The 13,226-nt window shown below is 31.7% G+C and overlaps 1 protein-coding gene across 7 annotated transcripts in view; it reads left to right on the top strand.

Moving 5' to 3' along the window:
* The window catches only part of LOC118192806 (solute carrier family 2, facilitated glucose transporter member 10-like), a 216,332-nt gene that overhangs the window by 120,133 nt on the left and 82,973 nt on the right, over nt 1-13,226 (top strand). For 6 of the 7 annotated variants that reach the window (XM_085807064.1, XM_085807059.1, XM_085807060.1 and 3 more), the window contains one exon: nt 5,771-5,874. The exons of the other annotated variant lie outside the window; for it this stretch is intronic. In XM_085807064.1, coding sequence (XP_085663190.1) covers nt 5,771-5,874 — 104 coding nt within the window. The remainder of the gene's footprint in view (nt 1-5,770; nt 5,875-13,226) is intronic. 7 annotated transcript variants of the gene reach the window in all.

Genomic DNA, 13,226 nt, shown 5'->3' with positions numbered 1-13,226 from the left:
ATATACTCGAATTATTAAATTTAATTAGTATTAAAAATACGTTCTAAATTATTGTTTAAAATTTTGAAAAATAATTAATACTTAAAATATTTTTTTTTATAAATATTATAGCAAAATATTTAAAAATGAAACTAATCTATAAAGTAGGTTATTAAGTTATGCATTTGATATATTTTAAAAAATCATATTTCTGAAATCAATGCAAATCACATATTAGCAATTATTTCACTGCTAAAATATGACTTTATTTATTATTTTTGAAGTAAGGAAGAATTTATTTGAATTAATATGGTGACATAATATGAAACATTTTACCTCATACAGAGCAAAAAGTACAATTTTCACGAAGATATGATTGTGCGCGAAGATGTGGGGCGATTTTAAGAATTCCGAGAAAACGTCCAACGTTAAAAGACGATGCATATCCATACATTTTTAACGTCTGTCCAATATATATGACGGAAAACTCATCGACGGTAAGGACGAGCAGAAAGGAAATATTAATGGAAAAGGAAAAAGAAATGTTAACAATTTTAATCGAAAACGACAAAATTAATGGCTTTGATAAATTACTAATAAATGTTGACATCAAAATTAGAGAAACTGTGAACAAAAATACGAAATTCATTACCTGCAAAAATTCTGATGAACTGTTTTTTATGTTTTTATGTTTTTCCCGTGCATTTCAAAATGCTTGGTTTAATCCTAGTATTACAGTACACTCGGGATTTGGCGACATTGACATTACAAATGTTTTAGCGAGCCCGATAAATATTTTGTTTTGTAAATTTCGTATTTTGTGAACATTGTTCACAATTCTATTCAGTTGAAATAATTCTTTTAGGCCATTTAAAAAAGATTCTATTAAATTATCAGAAGAACCGTCGAAGGTTTAATGTAATCGAATAAATCGCTGAAACGTTGCACTGAATTGCTGTTCGACATTCCATGTATATTATTTACTGCATGACTATATAAACCAACATTTGACGTCGAGGCTTGCGCGCTTTGGCTAGCTGCCAAATTCGAAGAAGTCAGTTAACGGCGCAATAATTTCAAACTCCATTTTATTTTCAGAAATATTTTCTTCACGGTTTTGTAATTCACCGTGGGAATTAAATACTGAAAAGCTTCAATACAGAAAGAGAACGGCGTACAAAACTATAATGATGGCAGTTTATTTTGAATTGAGGAGAAATCTTCATGGTAATGCCGAATTTCTGCTTATTTTGTTTGTGAATATCTGCTTGCAACCTGCTAACATCGTCTATAAAGTTAAATAGTGTTCTGTTTTGGTGTTTTATGACTTTCGGGTGATTAAAATTATATTGTGGTTTTCCAATCTTCAGTGGTTCCAGCGGTGCAATATTTGGATACACGGATTATCGTTATATTTGGATACACGGATTCGGTTATAACGTCCTAAGTGCTATAGCGCATATCATTCATATTAATAGATTATTGTGTTCATGATACAGGTTGGTGCTCAGACTTTGCACATAAAATCGAAAAAATAGTGTTAAGGAAACATTAGCATTACTATGAAATATTGTTATCTATAATTATGCCATACTTAATCAACACTAAACATTTTTATATTGATTCCAAATTGCAGTTTTATTACTTGTCGTTTGGAATTTATTCTTCCAAACACTGTGTAATTCGCCTTTTTTTTAAATATTGCCGTCATATATGTCTATTAGATTATCTCAATATTCATAATAAATAGAAGCAAAATATTTCATCGTATGCTATTTAACCAAGAGCTTACTTTAACGCACTTAGCTTACTATCATATACTATATTATTTAAATTATTTCTGTACAATATTATAAAAAGTGCAGAAAATAATCGTTGTTTACTACCACTATTCTAAAATGTAGAAACTAAAAATAAGTAAATACATTTACATGTGATCGAAAGAAATGGTGTTAAGAAACATCAGCATTACTAGTAAATACTGCAATCCATAATTATTGCACTTTTAATCGCTTACTATTTAAAAAACAGAAATATTTTTTATTAATTGGAAATTTGAGTTCTGTTATCTTCCTACTGCTATTTATACTTTCAAACACTACTACTTCATGTTTTTTCTTAAATAGTGCTGTCATGTATGTTGTTTGTTAGGTTATTATTTCATTTTAGATATGCATATGGGAAGTTATTAGATTTAGGTATATTTTTGCATGAAATATTTTTGATCACATTTATTAACTACTTTATACTGTCTTTCATTTGCATATCTTGGAGATATAGAAGTTAATGGTCATATTTTTTACTGTGATACGAGAATAAATTTATACTAGAGTTCAGGTAAAATACTGATTATTGTTACCTTAAGAACCGCTTCCTAATTTATCATGACAGGGACAATCTTCAATGTCTCTGAGATTTAACAGAAATAAATGTGATAATTCTGTTATCAGAAACGCTCTTTTTTTTACCCACATATATATCTTTACTTTTATTCATATCTAATTGAGTCTTATTTACTTAAAACCTACTATTAATGTTATATATTTATAATAACCACTTTCATAATTACTCTCACTTAAAGAAAAAAAACTGATCAAATCTTAAACAATCGGAACTTAAAATTTTAGTTATTTAAAAAATATAGTTTAAAGTACTGAAAATAATTACAGCTATTATTAATTATGCATATTTAGTCTAAAGAGAAATTTAAAAACTATAGTTTAAAGTACTGAAAATAATTAAAGCTATTATTAATTATGCATATTTAGTCTAAAGAGAAAAAATTGTATTATCTTCTTGTTTTCAGAAAATGATAAAATATTTAAACTTTAGATAAATACAAGTAAATACAAGGAATACAAAATTTTAAAAAAGAAGAAGACTATATTAATTTTTAAGCTTATTTTTCTTCATAAATCAATATGTAACACAAGGACATAATAACGATATTTTCACAACTGTTGCAAAAAGGTGGAATTTTGCGAACATTTAGGCGTCGTTAAGACGTCGTGATACGATGCTTTCACAACCAAAATATCACATGCGAAAGACGCAATAATGACGTCTATGCGACAAAATCCTCAACAGCAAAGACGTAATAAAGACGTCTTTGCAACGGTTGCAAAACAGTGGATGTTCGCGGACATCTGGGCGTCTTAAAGACGACATATTGCAACGTTTTCTCAACGACATCCGCGAACGACGTTGCTGTGCTACTTCGGTTCCATACTAAATTCATAAGCCTTAATTTTTTGTCTGGGATACTCCTTGTAACATACTATTAGTATTATTCATATTGTTTTATATCCTATGCAGTGCTCTTAAATTTTTTCCCTTGTATTTAGGTGTTATGATGCCATGTATCATTCCACATAAATTCATAAACTTAATATTTTCCAGTCTCTGAGAACTCCGTAAGTGCATGCACGTTAAGATAATTTTGGATATGAGTGCATGAATAACTACCATATTTACTAGCATATTTTCCATCCTCAAATACACTTCTGTAGCATTTTTAGTATATGATTTTGATTTTTTTCATATGGTGTTTAGTTTAAAAGAAAGTTCGTGTTTTTGTAGTATGATGAATGGCATTGTCTTGATGAACGAATTACCCTGTGGAGACGCTGGATGTATTGTATGTCTAGTGACAGAATGTTCCTGAAGTAGCAAACACTTATAATGATAGCATGAACTCTTATGAAATGTGATGTGCTGTTACATTGGATAGTACTCTATACAAGAATGCTCCTTATTGGCGCGAGGTATGAGTACATTTTTCTAAGAGTCTTATCCCGGCAGCGGCGGATACGCAAGAAATTATTATTTCCTTCTTAACAAAAATATGATTCATCAGAGAAGACGGTATCATGCCACTCAATTCTCCACACGTGACGTTCAACATGCCACTTGCAGTCTGTCACTACGTTGCTTTCATCAGAGATAACCTGAGAACCGATTGACGATGTCCATAATCTACAGAAAAATAAACAAGGACGTATCGGACAGATATCAGTGAATACGTCCTTTTTCCACTGCTGTCCTAGTACTATCAATGACACAGATCGGCCAGCCAAAGACACCCTGAATATGATCCTCTGTCGATGTAGTCAGCTTACGATATCTAGAACCTTCTTCTCGTTTCTTCGAGCAAACTTTTGTATATTCTTAAAATCACAGAAAAATTCAGCTCCTTTCATCTGGGAATCTCACCGAAAGATGCACTCAATTCTCTCGCGCCAATACTGCATCTTTTCTCAAAATTACTATCATAATTATATGGTTGTCGTACCCAACTTGAAGCATCTGTACTCTCTTCTGAATAGGGATTAAAATTCCTGTCCATCCACGCTGCGCTTTTAAAACAATCAAGGCTATTTACATATGACTGTATAATACATTATGACTATATTTTGAAATCTTGTTGGCATATCATTGAAATTTACTTCCATTGAGGCTGAGATGCTAAAAGTTTGTTCTGTATTTGCTTATTTTACGCATCTTGAAAAAAAATTACAGTTGTAGCTACACTCCTTCTAGATATGCTTCCTTTTGGAACAGTATTATAAAAATTGAAATTTAATACCAAATTTAAACTATGCACCTTAACAAGAAATTATCCTTCTAGCTGTAGTCCAAAAAATCGGTGACAGCATGATATGTGAAAGTAAAATAAAATTAAAGCAAAGCACTGAAGACGATAATAATCTTAGCACTCATTTTAACCATGGAATTTCTATATTTATTATTCCATTCGAAAAGGGATACAATGTTTAGTTTTATACTTACGGTTTTTAAAGGGAAAATTAGTGAGAAACCGGAGAAAATTCCTCAAGGTTTTATGAAATTTTGTAAAGAAGATATGAAATTATATTATTTTTGTATAGAAAAAGCCATAAATAAGAAAGTGTTAATTAATTCATAATTTACATTGAACAACCATCTCTTTAAATTTTTACAAATATATAAGCAATATCAGAAGAGCTCATCATCTCAAGACCAAAATCTATTTTCTTTCGGATATTGCTTCGAATTTTGTATGTCCCTTAGAGTTTTACTTGTCTGTTACTTGTGCAATAGATTTGAAAGTGGAGTCATATGGGCCTTTTATAGATTAACTTAGAAATGCATGAGTTAAAACTTAGCCTATGCATAATGTGAAAATATTAAGATAAAAATATGCAATAGATATGAAAGCGTAATAATGATTTTTTCCGAAGCATTACTTGTAATTACATTTGAGCACTAAATATTCAACTGAATGGCTTTGCGTTGACTATATGTAAAATTACATTCGTTACATACTTCATAAACAGAAGAAGAAATTTATAGAGTTTTTTTTTATCACTGTTTATGCAAATTGCCTTAACACGCATATTTAAACTATGCATATTTAGTTATAGGAATAATTAGCTCATACACTACTTCTAAGATAGAAAGGTAGTTCAGTATGCAGATTTATCATTATGATATGCTGCAAACAACGGAAGCCGGAATCAAAGCATCCCCAGATTTTTTTTCCATTTAACGAAACATAAACTATGCTTATATTAGTATTTAACCGTAATTTATTGCAATACTTATAGATTACTTTCCTTTAGTTAAAAGCTTTGAATTTATGTATGTTTTGTGATCTAAAATTAAAAAAAAAAAAAAAAAAAAAAAAAAAAAAAAAAAAAAGAAATCTTCATCAATTAATATTCTCTTTAATATTTTTCATATATTTGCTATGCATATAACATAATCTGTTCACGTATATGTATAAAATGTTTCTTTTATTTAATGTTCTCAGAGCCGACGAGGTATGATGGTTTCACTCAACGAAGTAGCAATAACTGTGGGTTTCCTTTTAGCGTACCTTGTCAACTTCTTATTTATAACCACGCACAATGGATGGTATGTAATCTACTTAATTAAACATTGTCTTACAAAAGCTAGAGAAAATGCTATATTTTTTAATTAGAGCATTTGATTAACTCTTTGTAAATACGTTACTTTAGCTATAGGGAGTGCGGATACAGCTATCGTACTCGGAAACCACATCACCACTGACGTTACTATGACGACAGATAAAACCACTTCAACCTGTCACAAGAACCGAATTTGTATAGAAACTACCAGTATTCAATGTTTTTAACCGCTTTACCAATGAACACCCAGGCGACAAATAACACAGACAAAAGAAAAAAGTTATTTCAGGAGCAATAAATATCACATTTCTCTACAAGTCGTGAGACAAAAATAAATTATTCTAGAAAAGTGCCTCGGCAAGTGCAAAGGGTTGAAGCATTGTTATGGTTCGTGTTTATACACGTGTTTCCTTATTAATGCTATTAATTTTTATTTTATTGTAAATTTGTTCGCATTTTTTGTGTTACAATAAGATTGCATTTATGTATTTAGTATTTTTTTGTGTGTCTTATTTTTAATATAATTTTGCGTACATTCCTTACGTGCAGAAAATTCTATCTGCATAAATTTTAATTTGTGGGCAGTTATTGTATTTTTAGGTGTTTAATTATTTTATTATTTTCTATTAGGCGTAATGTTGAGCAAACAGATGTTGGAATTGCGTTATTAGCTCTAACAAAACCGGAGATATAGCCTGTTAAAATGTATCCCGATTTGGCTACAACATTTGTTGTGACGTCTGAGACATATTGCGATATTTCGCCAATTTGTGACAACTCAGAAGCATTCATAAATCCCAGTTTGCAGAGATCATAACCCACTAACGGACAAGCCCGCCAGATGAGCGGGCTGCGGTCAAAGCAAAATTTATAAATCCTATGTATACCTGAAAAGAAAATATATAAAAATATTTCAATATGAATGAAATCAGTTCTATATACACCTGAATTTTTTAAAACATGAACGAAATAAAGTCGGTATTCTCAAAATATTTCAGCTTCATCTTAACTTGATTCGCTTCAGTTTACCCTAACCTTGGAAAAAATCTCAAATTGTTCCAACTCTGTGTTGGCTTGATTCACTTCACTTTGTCTTGCAAAAATCTCAATGTTTCAGTTTTATGTTGACTTTTTCAGCTTTTTTTAAGAAAATTTCATAAAGAACATCACTGTCAAAAAACAGAAAAAGGTGACGGATGAATAAATGAGCCGCATGATTCGATAAAAAATTTTACTCTATTTAGAAAAGAGGGATGGCAGTTTTTAAATTCCACCTCATGCGCGCTTCGACGCAGCACGCCGAACAGCAATGAAGTTAGCGAAGAAAGCAACTATCAGAGTGGGAAAATAAGCGTTTTCAGAGTTTTTAATATCTCGCCTGATTAAAGACATACGAAGATGAGATTGGCCGAAATAGCTTGCCACGAAATTTTGGAATCCAGGGGTACCTCTCTGGAAACTCAACTCCCCGCCCTTCCACAGGAGATAATGTTACAAACAAACAAACAAACAGACAGACGCGCACAGGTTTCAATAGTATTAATTTTCTCAGAATACCTAGCACTCCATTTTACTTTGCTACTTTTCCATGATGTGTGAACAGAAGAGTGAGAAGTCGCGCAGATCGTTAAGAGTTAAAATCTAGTCCAAACATACTCAGCCATTTCTTCGCGAGCCACATACATATGACAGCTATTTCACACTGGTCGGAACATAAGAATTAATAAAAACTTATATGAGTTCCAGTGTTTATTTGTCAAATAATAAAATTAATAAGACTGTTGATACTGTTAACCTTTCTTAATAATGTTTTTTAGATCAGACTTGTAACTGCTATATGTTACTCTTAAAACACCATTCACATGAAAATCAGTAAACCAGTTTCTATATTTATACTTTGCATATTTTAAAGTCAAACAGGACGGTTCATATAGGTACATTGATGCGGAAAATGTGAGCAAAATTTAGGGACATTTTTTTTCGGAGCGTAGCTTGGTAGAAAGAAATGCTCGTGGATAGCTGTTGCTGCCAGAGACTGTAGCAAAACTCTCACCAATTTGTATTTGCAATTTCTTCTATATTGTTTATCACTCTGCCATCTTTTTCCAAAATAGAGAGTGAGTGGTTATTGTACATTCCAGTTGCTTTCCTTACTCTTTCCCACACTCGTCTACTTGATGTAGAGGATATGATTGTTGACACATAGGATACCCAAGAGTCCCTCTGTCGTTGTCTTCTACCTCTTTGTGCGTTTGGTTTGGCTTTCTTGAAAGCTATTAGATTGGACAATGTAGGATACCGGCGAAACTTTCCCCAAGCTCTTCTTTGCAGTCTTGGCACCAGTGGCGGCTCGTGGCTAAAATTAGTGGGGGTGATGTTCCAAAAAAATTTAACCTTTGTTTTAAAATTGTCTAAAAGGAAATAAACATGTATAAAAAGAAAATTTATTTTGAAAGTTCATGAAATCCTACAAGAAAAAAATTAAACATTTCTTAATTACTTTAACCAAAATTATTACAGTTCAATCTTTGCCTATTCATTTAAAAATGAAATCCATTTTTCTTGTTTTAATTTGCGCGAAAAGATCAATAATTTTCTCCTTGATCTCTGGATGACAACTGAGGAAATTTTTCTTTTTTGAAATCAATGCAAGCGCATCTAGTCTTTTCGAATTCCTAGTGCTTCTTAAAAAAGTTTTCATTCTATTTAATGTTGAAAAGCAGCGTTCTGCCTCTGATGTAGTCATGGGAACTCTCAAGAGAATTTTTATCTGTTTCGTTTGCAGTATTCATGGATATCAGACCTACAATAGAATACTTTTAGTTCAGTTTCAAGCTTTTCTGTGTCAATCATTAAATATGCTTCAGTGGTCAGCACTATTTCTTCTGTAGAATGGTTATTCCTAAAACTAGCGAAGCATTTCTTGTTTAACAATTTAGCAGCAGCTGCTAAGTATTTAGTGGAAGAATACCTGTGCATTATATCAATACACAGTATAAAATCACATATTTCCTTAGCTTCTGCCACCAGTGGCTTTGAAAAGTTCTTACAGTACTTTGAGTTTCTTAATTCTAAAATAGCAGTTTTGAAATTTTTTATATATTCGTTAACTTTAAACAACACACAAATTTCTCTGGATTGCATTTAGTTGTATATTATTTCAGCATGACGCATCTGATAAAAAAGTTCTAACCAAAACTTGAAATTATCATCATATAGTTCTTTTTTTTTTTTTTAATTCCTGTTGCTTTTGCAATAGTTTGATCTGCATTTGATATTGATTGAATTTCAGTAAGGCAATTTTTTAAAGGTTGCAAATTTTCATGAACTCTGTTTATGGTCCGTATGATGAAATTCCATCTTGTGGAATACCACACGCGCAGAGCAAAAAGAAATCACGTTTCCAACAACATGTCAGAATTTCAGAAATTTCTAATTGTAATCCTTCTAAAATTTAATGCATTCCAGTGAAATCTTTTCTTCACAGCTGTTAAGTTTGATATCAGTTACCATTTTCATTTTAGTGCAACTGAATTTACGACTACTTTCTTCTCTCAAAAGCTTTCCTAAGATTCAAAAAACGACTGTTCTACACTGCGATGGCCCGAAAACTGAACATGGTTTCAAGTCAGGTCAGGTCATAACTTTGATCTTTAAGTGTCGTACTAATAAAACAGACCTAATTGAATTATCCATTTAAGGCTTTAGAATTGTGATGAATTAAATCTCGTAAGGATGCATGTGAGTAGTAAATAGAATCTTGAGTTTCAATTAATTCGAGATATTGTTTCAAGAGTGACATTCTATGACGGGGAAGTGAAATCAGTTTACTAATGTAAGTCAGTGGTACTGGTCACGTGCGCAATTTCCGTGATGTTAATTGGTAGAGCGAGAGATGCTTAAGATGACATATTTTGCTGTATTTTAAAATAAATAAGAGACTATATACAAATCCAATGAATAGAATTGATTTCTAACATTCTCAGTTAAACGTAGAAAAATAACATAATGATGATACTGATATGTGATGATTAAGAAAAAATAAAACTTGAATAAGTAGGTGTGGCTGCTGATCGACCAATACAATTGCAGAAAAATACGGTAATTTCTTGAGTAAATAGAGCATATACTTCAATAAAAGTTCAAAGTTCAATATGAATTGAAGTATAGCATGATATTGAGTAAATACTGAATAATAAAATAATAAACAATGAAGATGAATATATACACATGTTACCAACGAACATTATGGTGAATTGTCCTTGGTCTTTTGTACGGTTGTTCGATTATGCAGTCATAATTGTCCATATCTTTGATAAGATTGGAGGGATGATTTTCAATTTTGTTATAGAATTTATAAACTGTCATTAGTATTTCTTCATCAATAGTATTTATTTTCATGTCTCTGTGCAGGACTTCGTTTCTTACGAACCACGGTGCACCCAGCATGGTTCTGATGATTTTATTTTGCAGAGTTTGTAACGGTTTTTTATTCGTATGTGCAGCTGCCGCCCAAACAGGCGAACCGTAAAGCATGACTGGTCTTATTAATTGCAGATAGATAATTCTTTTTGTATTTATGCTTAGTTTCGAATGGCTATTGATGATTGAGTAAACACTCATAAATGCTTGCATAGCTTTGGTTTTGGTAGCTTGAAGATGATTTTTAAAATTTAGTTTGGAGTCAAGGTGAATTCCAAGATATTTCACTGGGTTATCTCTATTTACGGGTTGAATCAGTTGCGATTGGATAGGTTTGCTTTGTGTTTCCAACTCAAAAGTTGTGAATTTAATATCGCAGTTGCGATTTAAGATAGAATCTGTAATATTTGTATCTCTTAAGAAAAATTACAGTGACCCTCCCCATTTGAGCTAGTTTCTTTATTTGTAAATTTTGTTATCGCTTGGAACTGCAATAAATGCTTACGGTTTTATCTTCGCCTGACCTGTCAGTTATCTGTACGAATGGTTATTATGTAAGAAATATGTTATCACTCCCCATATGAGCTATTTTCTTTATTTGTAAATTTTGTTATCGCTTGGAACTGCAATAAATGCTTACGGTTTTATCTTCTCTTGACCTGTAAGTTATCTATACGAATGGTTATTATGTAAGAAATATGTTATAGTACACCTGTTAATTAAAAAATGTATGAGGCAAGAAAGCTTGAACTATTATCACTCAGATTTTAAAGTGAGTTTGAAAATGAAAAGGAAGTTTTATACTTCAAAATATCCGGTTTAGATTATAAAATTTTTAAATATACTTTTAACTTGTTGCATGAAAAGTGATACTTAAGCATGAGACTCCATAATGATTAAAATAATATAGTTTAGTTTTCAGACACCCATGCCAAAGTAAGAGGGAAACTTTTCACACTAAAGTTAACTGAATACAAGGGTTCACTTTCTATTGGCAAATGATAAGAAAATATATTGTGATTAATTTCTTTCTTTAGCTTAAGTTTAGAAGAAAATTTTGCTTTGAATAACAAAATAAATATAATCTCTATTTCAGAAATATGTAATTGCGGAGTATGTAATTTATAATGTGTCCAATCATGGTTACGATCAAACAATTTTCGGTCTGAAGCTCAAGCGTCATCTACTGCACTATGATTTTGACACATAATCGAGCATGGCTAGCAAACATGATTTTACAGATTTCAAATGTTTCTATAAGTTCTCCATTATTATAACAACGACATACTAAGCAAATTTCTTTAGTTCTGTCCAGAATGAATTCCTATAATTTCCAGTACCTGAATGATTCCAAAGCAACTCATTTCCACCAGCGTATCGGGCCCACCCGGGACCGAGCAGTAAAGTCGCTTAACATCTGTAGCTCCGTAAGGGGCTCGAATCCTCGGCGAACGGGCCGGATGTATGGTTTTTTTCGAGGTTTCCAAATGTATAACGTGCTTACGAGCCAGTTTTCCCTAGAAAGGTCTCCACGAAGGCATCCCTCCTCTTAGGCAGATAGCCCTCGAGTGCTTTGCCATGATTAAATAAATCGAAAACAAAACCATCACCTTATCGAGGTGAATTCCTTATTTTTTTAACACAGAATAATTTTTCCTTCGCTATAAACAGCCATACAACATTATATTTAATGCATTTTCACCTCTCATGTAATTCCCCTACATTTTTTATTTCATTTATTAGAGCTGATATTTGGAGTATCTTGCCTCATGTTTTTGGAATATTGATAATTTCTGAAGAGTGATTTAATCTGATTGTAAAGTTTTTTACTAAATTATTTGTCAACTTTTTTGACACGCGTAATAGATTTAATGTATATTTAATGTAACAAGGCTAAATGCTCAATTATGACAAGTAGCTTTCCCCATTTCGACACACACGTTTGTTCGAGCTGTGTTGATGAATTGTTTCAAATAAACTAAATTAAAGAAATTAATACAAATTTCGAAGAAACCGTAATCAACAAAGCGGTTCTCGTCACTAAACATATTAAATTAATTTTGATTTTGTACTTTAATTCATATTTTTAACATATTTGTAGAGTCTCACATTCTTGGACAGCATAAACAAAATCGAGATTCGAGCTGGATTGTAAGTGTTTTGTCGCTATGTCCATTAAGAAAACAGAGAACGTAAGAAGGATGTAAAAGACCCTTTCATTAAGAACTTAATTAATTAACAGACAGCTCTTCTTGTGCTTACAAAGTGAGCCAGCGTCTATGGCGCAACTCAAAATGATAAAGATTCAAATTAAAACTACGTTAAGTCGTTAAGTTAGCCAAAATCTACGCAGAACTGATTAACGCATAAAGATGGCCCAAACCTATACCGGCATGAGAAGCACTCTTGGCAAGGATAACGCAACTCCGAAGACATTGAGAAGACTACTATCAAAGAACTGCAACTAATAACGTGGCTTTCAACAGGCGGCACACACTGATTAAATAATCTAAAACTTTCCTTTAAATACCATATCGTTCTACCTCATTTCAATACGCACGAACTAAAAATTAACATTCTGGGTAGAAAACGAGGAGCGTAAAGTTATTTAACATAAAATAACTGGTTTGATAATTAAATTCTAACGTATTAATGGTATTTCATACATTTTAAAAGACCTGAATAGTAATCTTTCAACGGAACTTTTAATTGTACTTTCTTAGGCTCCTGTGCATAAATGATGTTTGCCCTAAACAGTCGGGATACTATTTTGATTTTACGTATTTTCAGATTTAACTATCGCATGCGTATACTTTCGCATACATTATATCGCAAGCATTTACTTTATATATAAATACATAAAGAAGCATAATAAGAGGCTAGAAATTAAAAACTCTTTTTTTATACACGTCTTGC

Source organism: Stegodyphus dumicola, chromosome X1 (assembly GCF_044657685.1).
Source record: "Stegodyphus dumicola isolate Sdum_Otavi_A_Nest chromosome X1, ASM4465768v1".
NCBI classification, from domain to species: domain Eukaryota; kingdom Metazoa; phylum Arthropoda; class Arachnida; order Araneae; family Eresidae; genus Stegodyphus; species Stegodyphus dumicola.
This window is presented reverse-complemented; position numbering and strand designations above follow the sequence as displayed.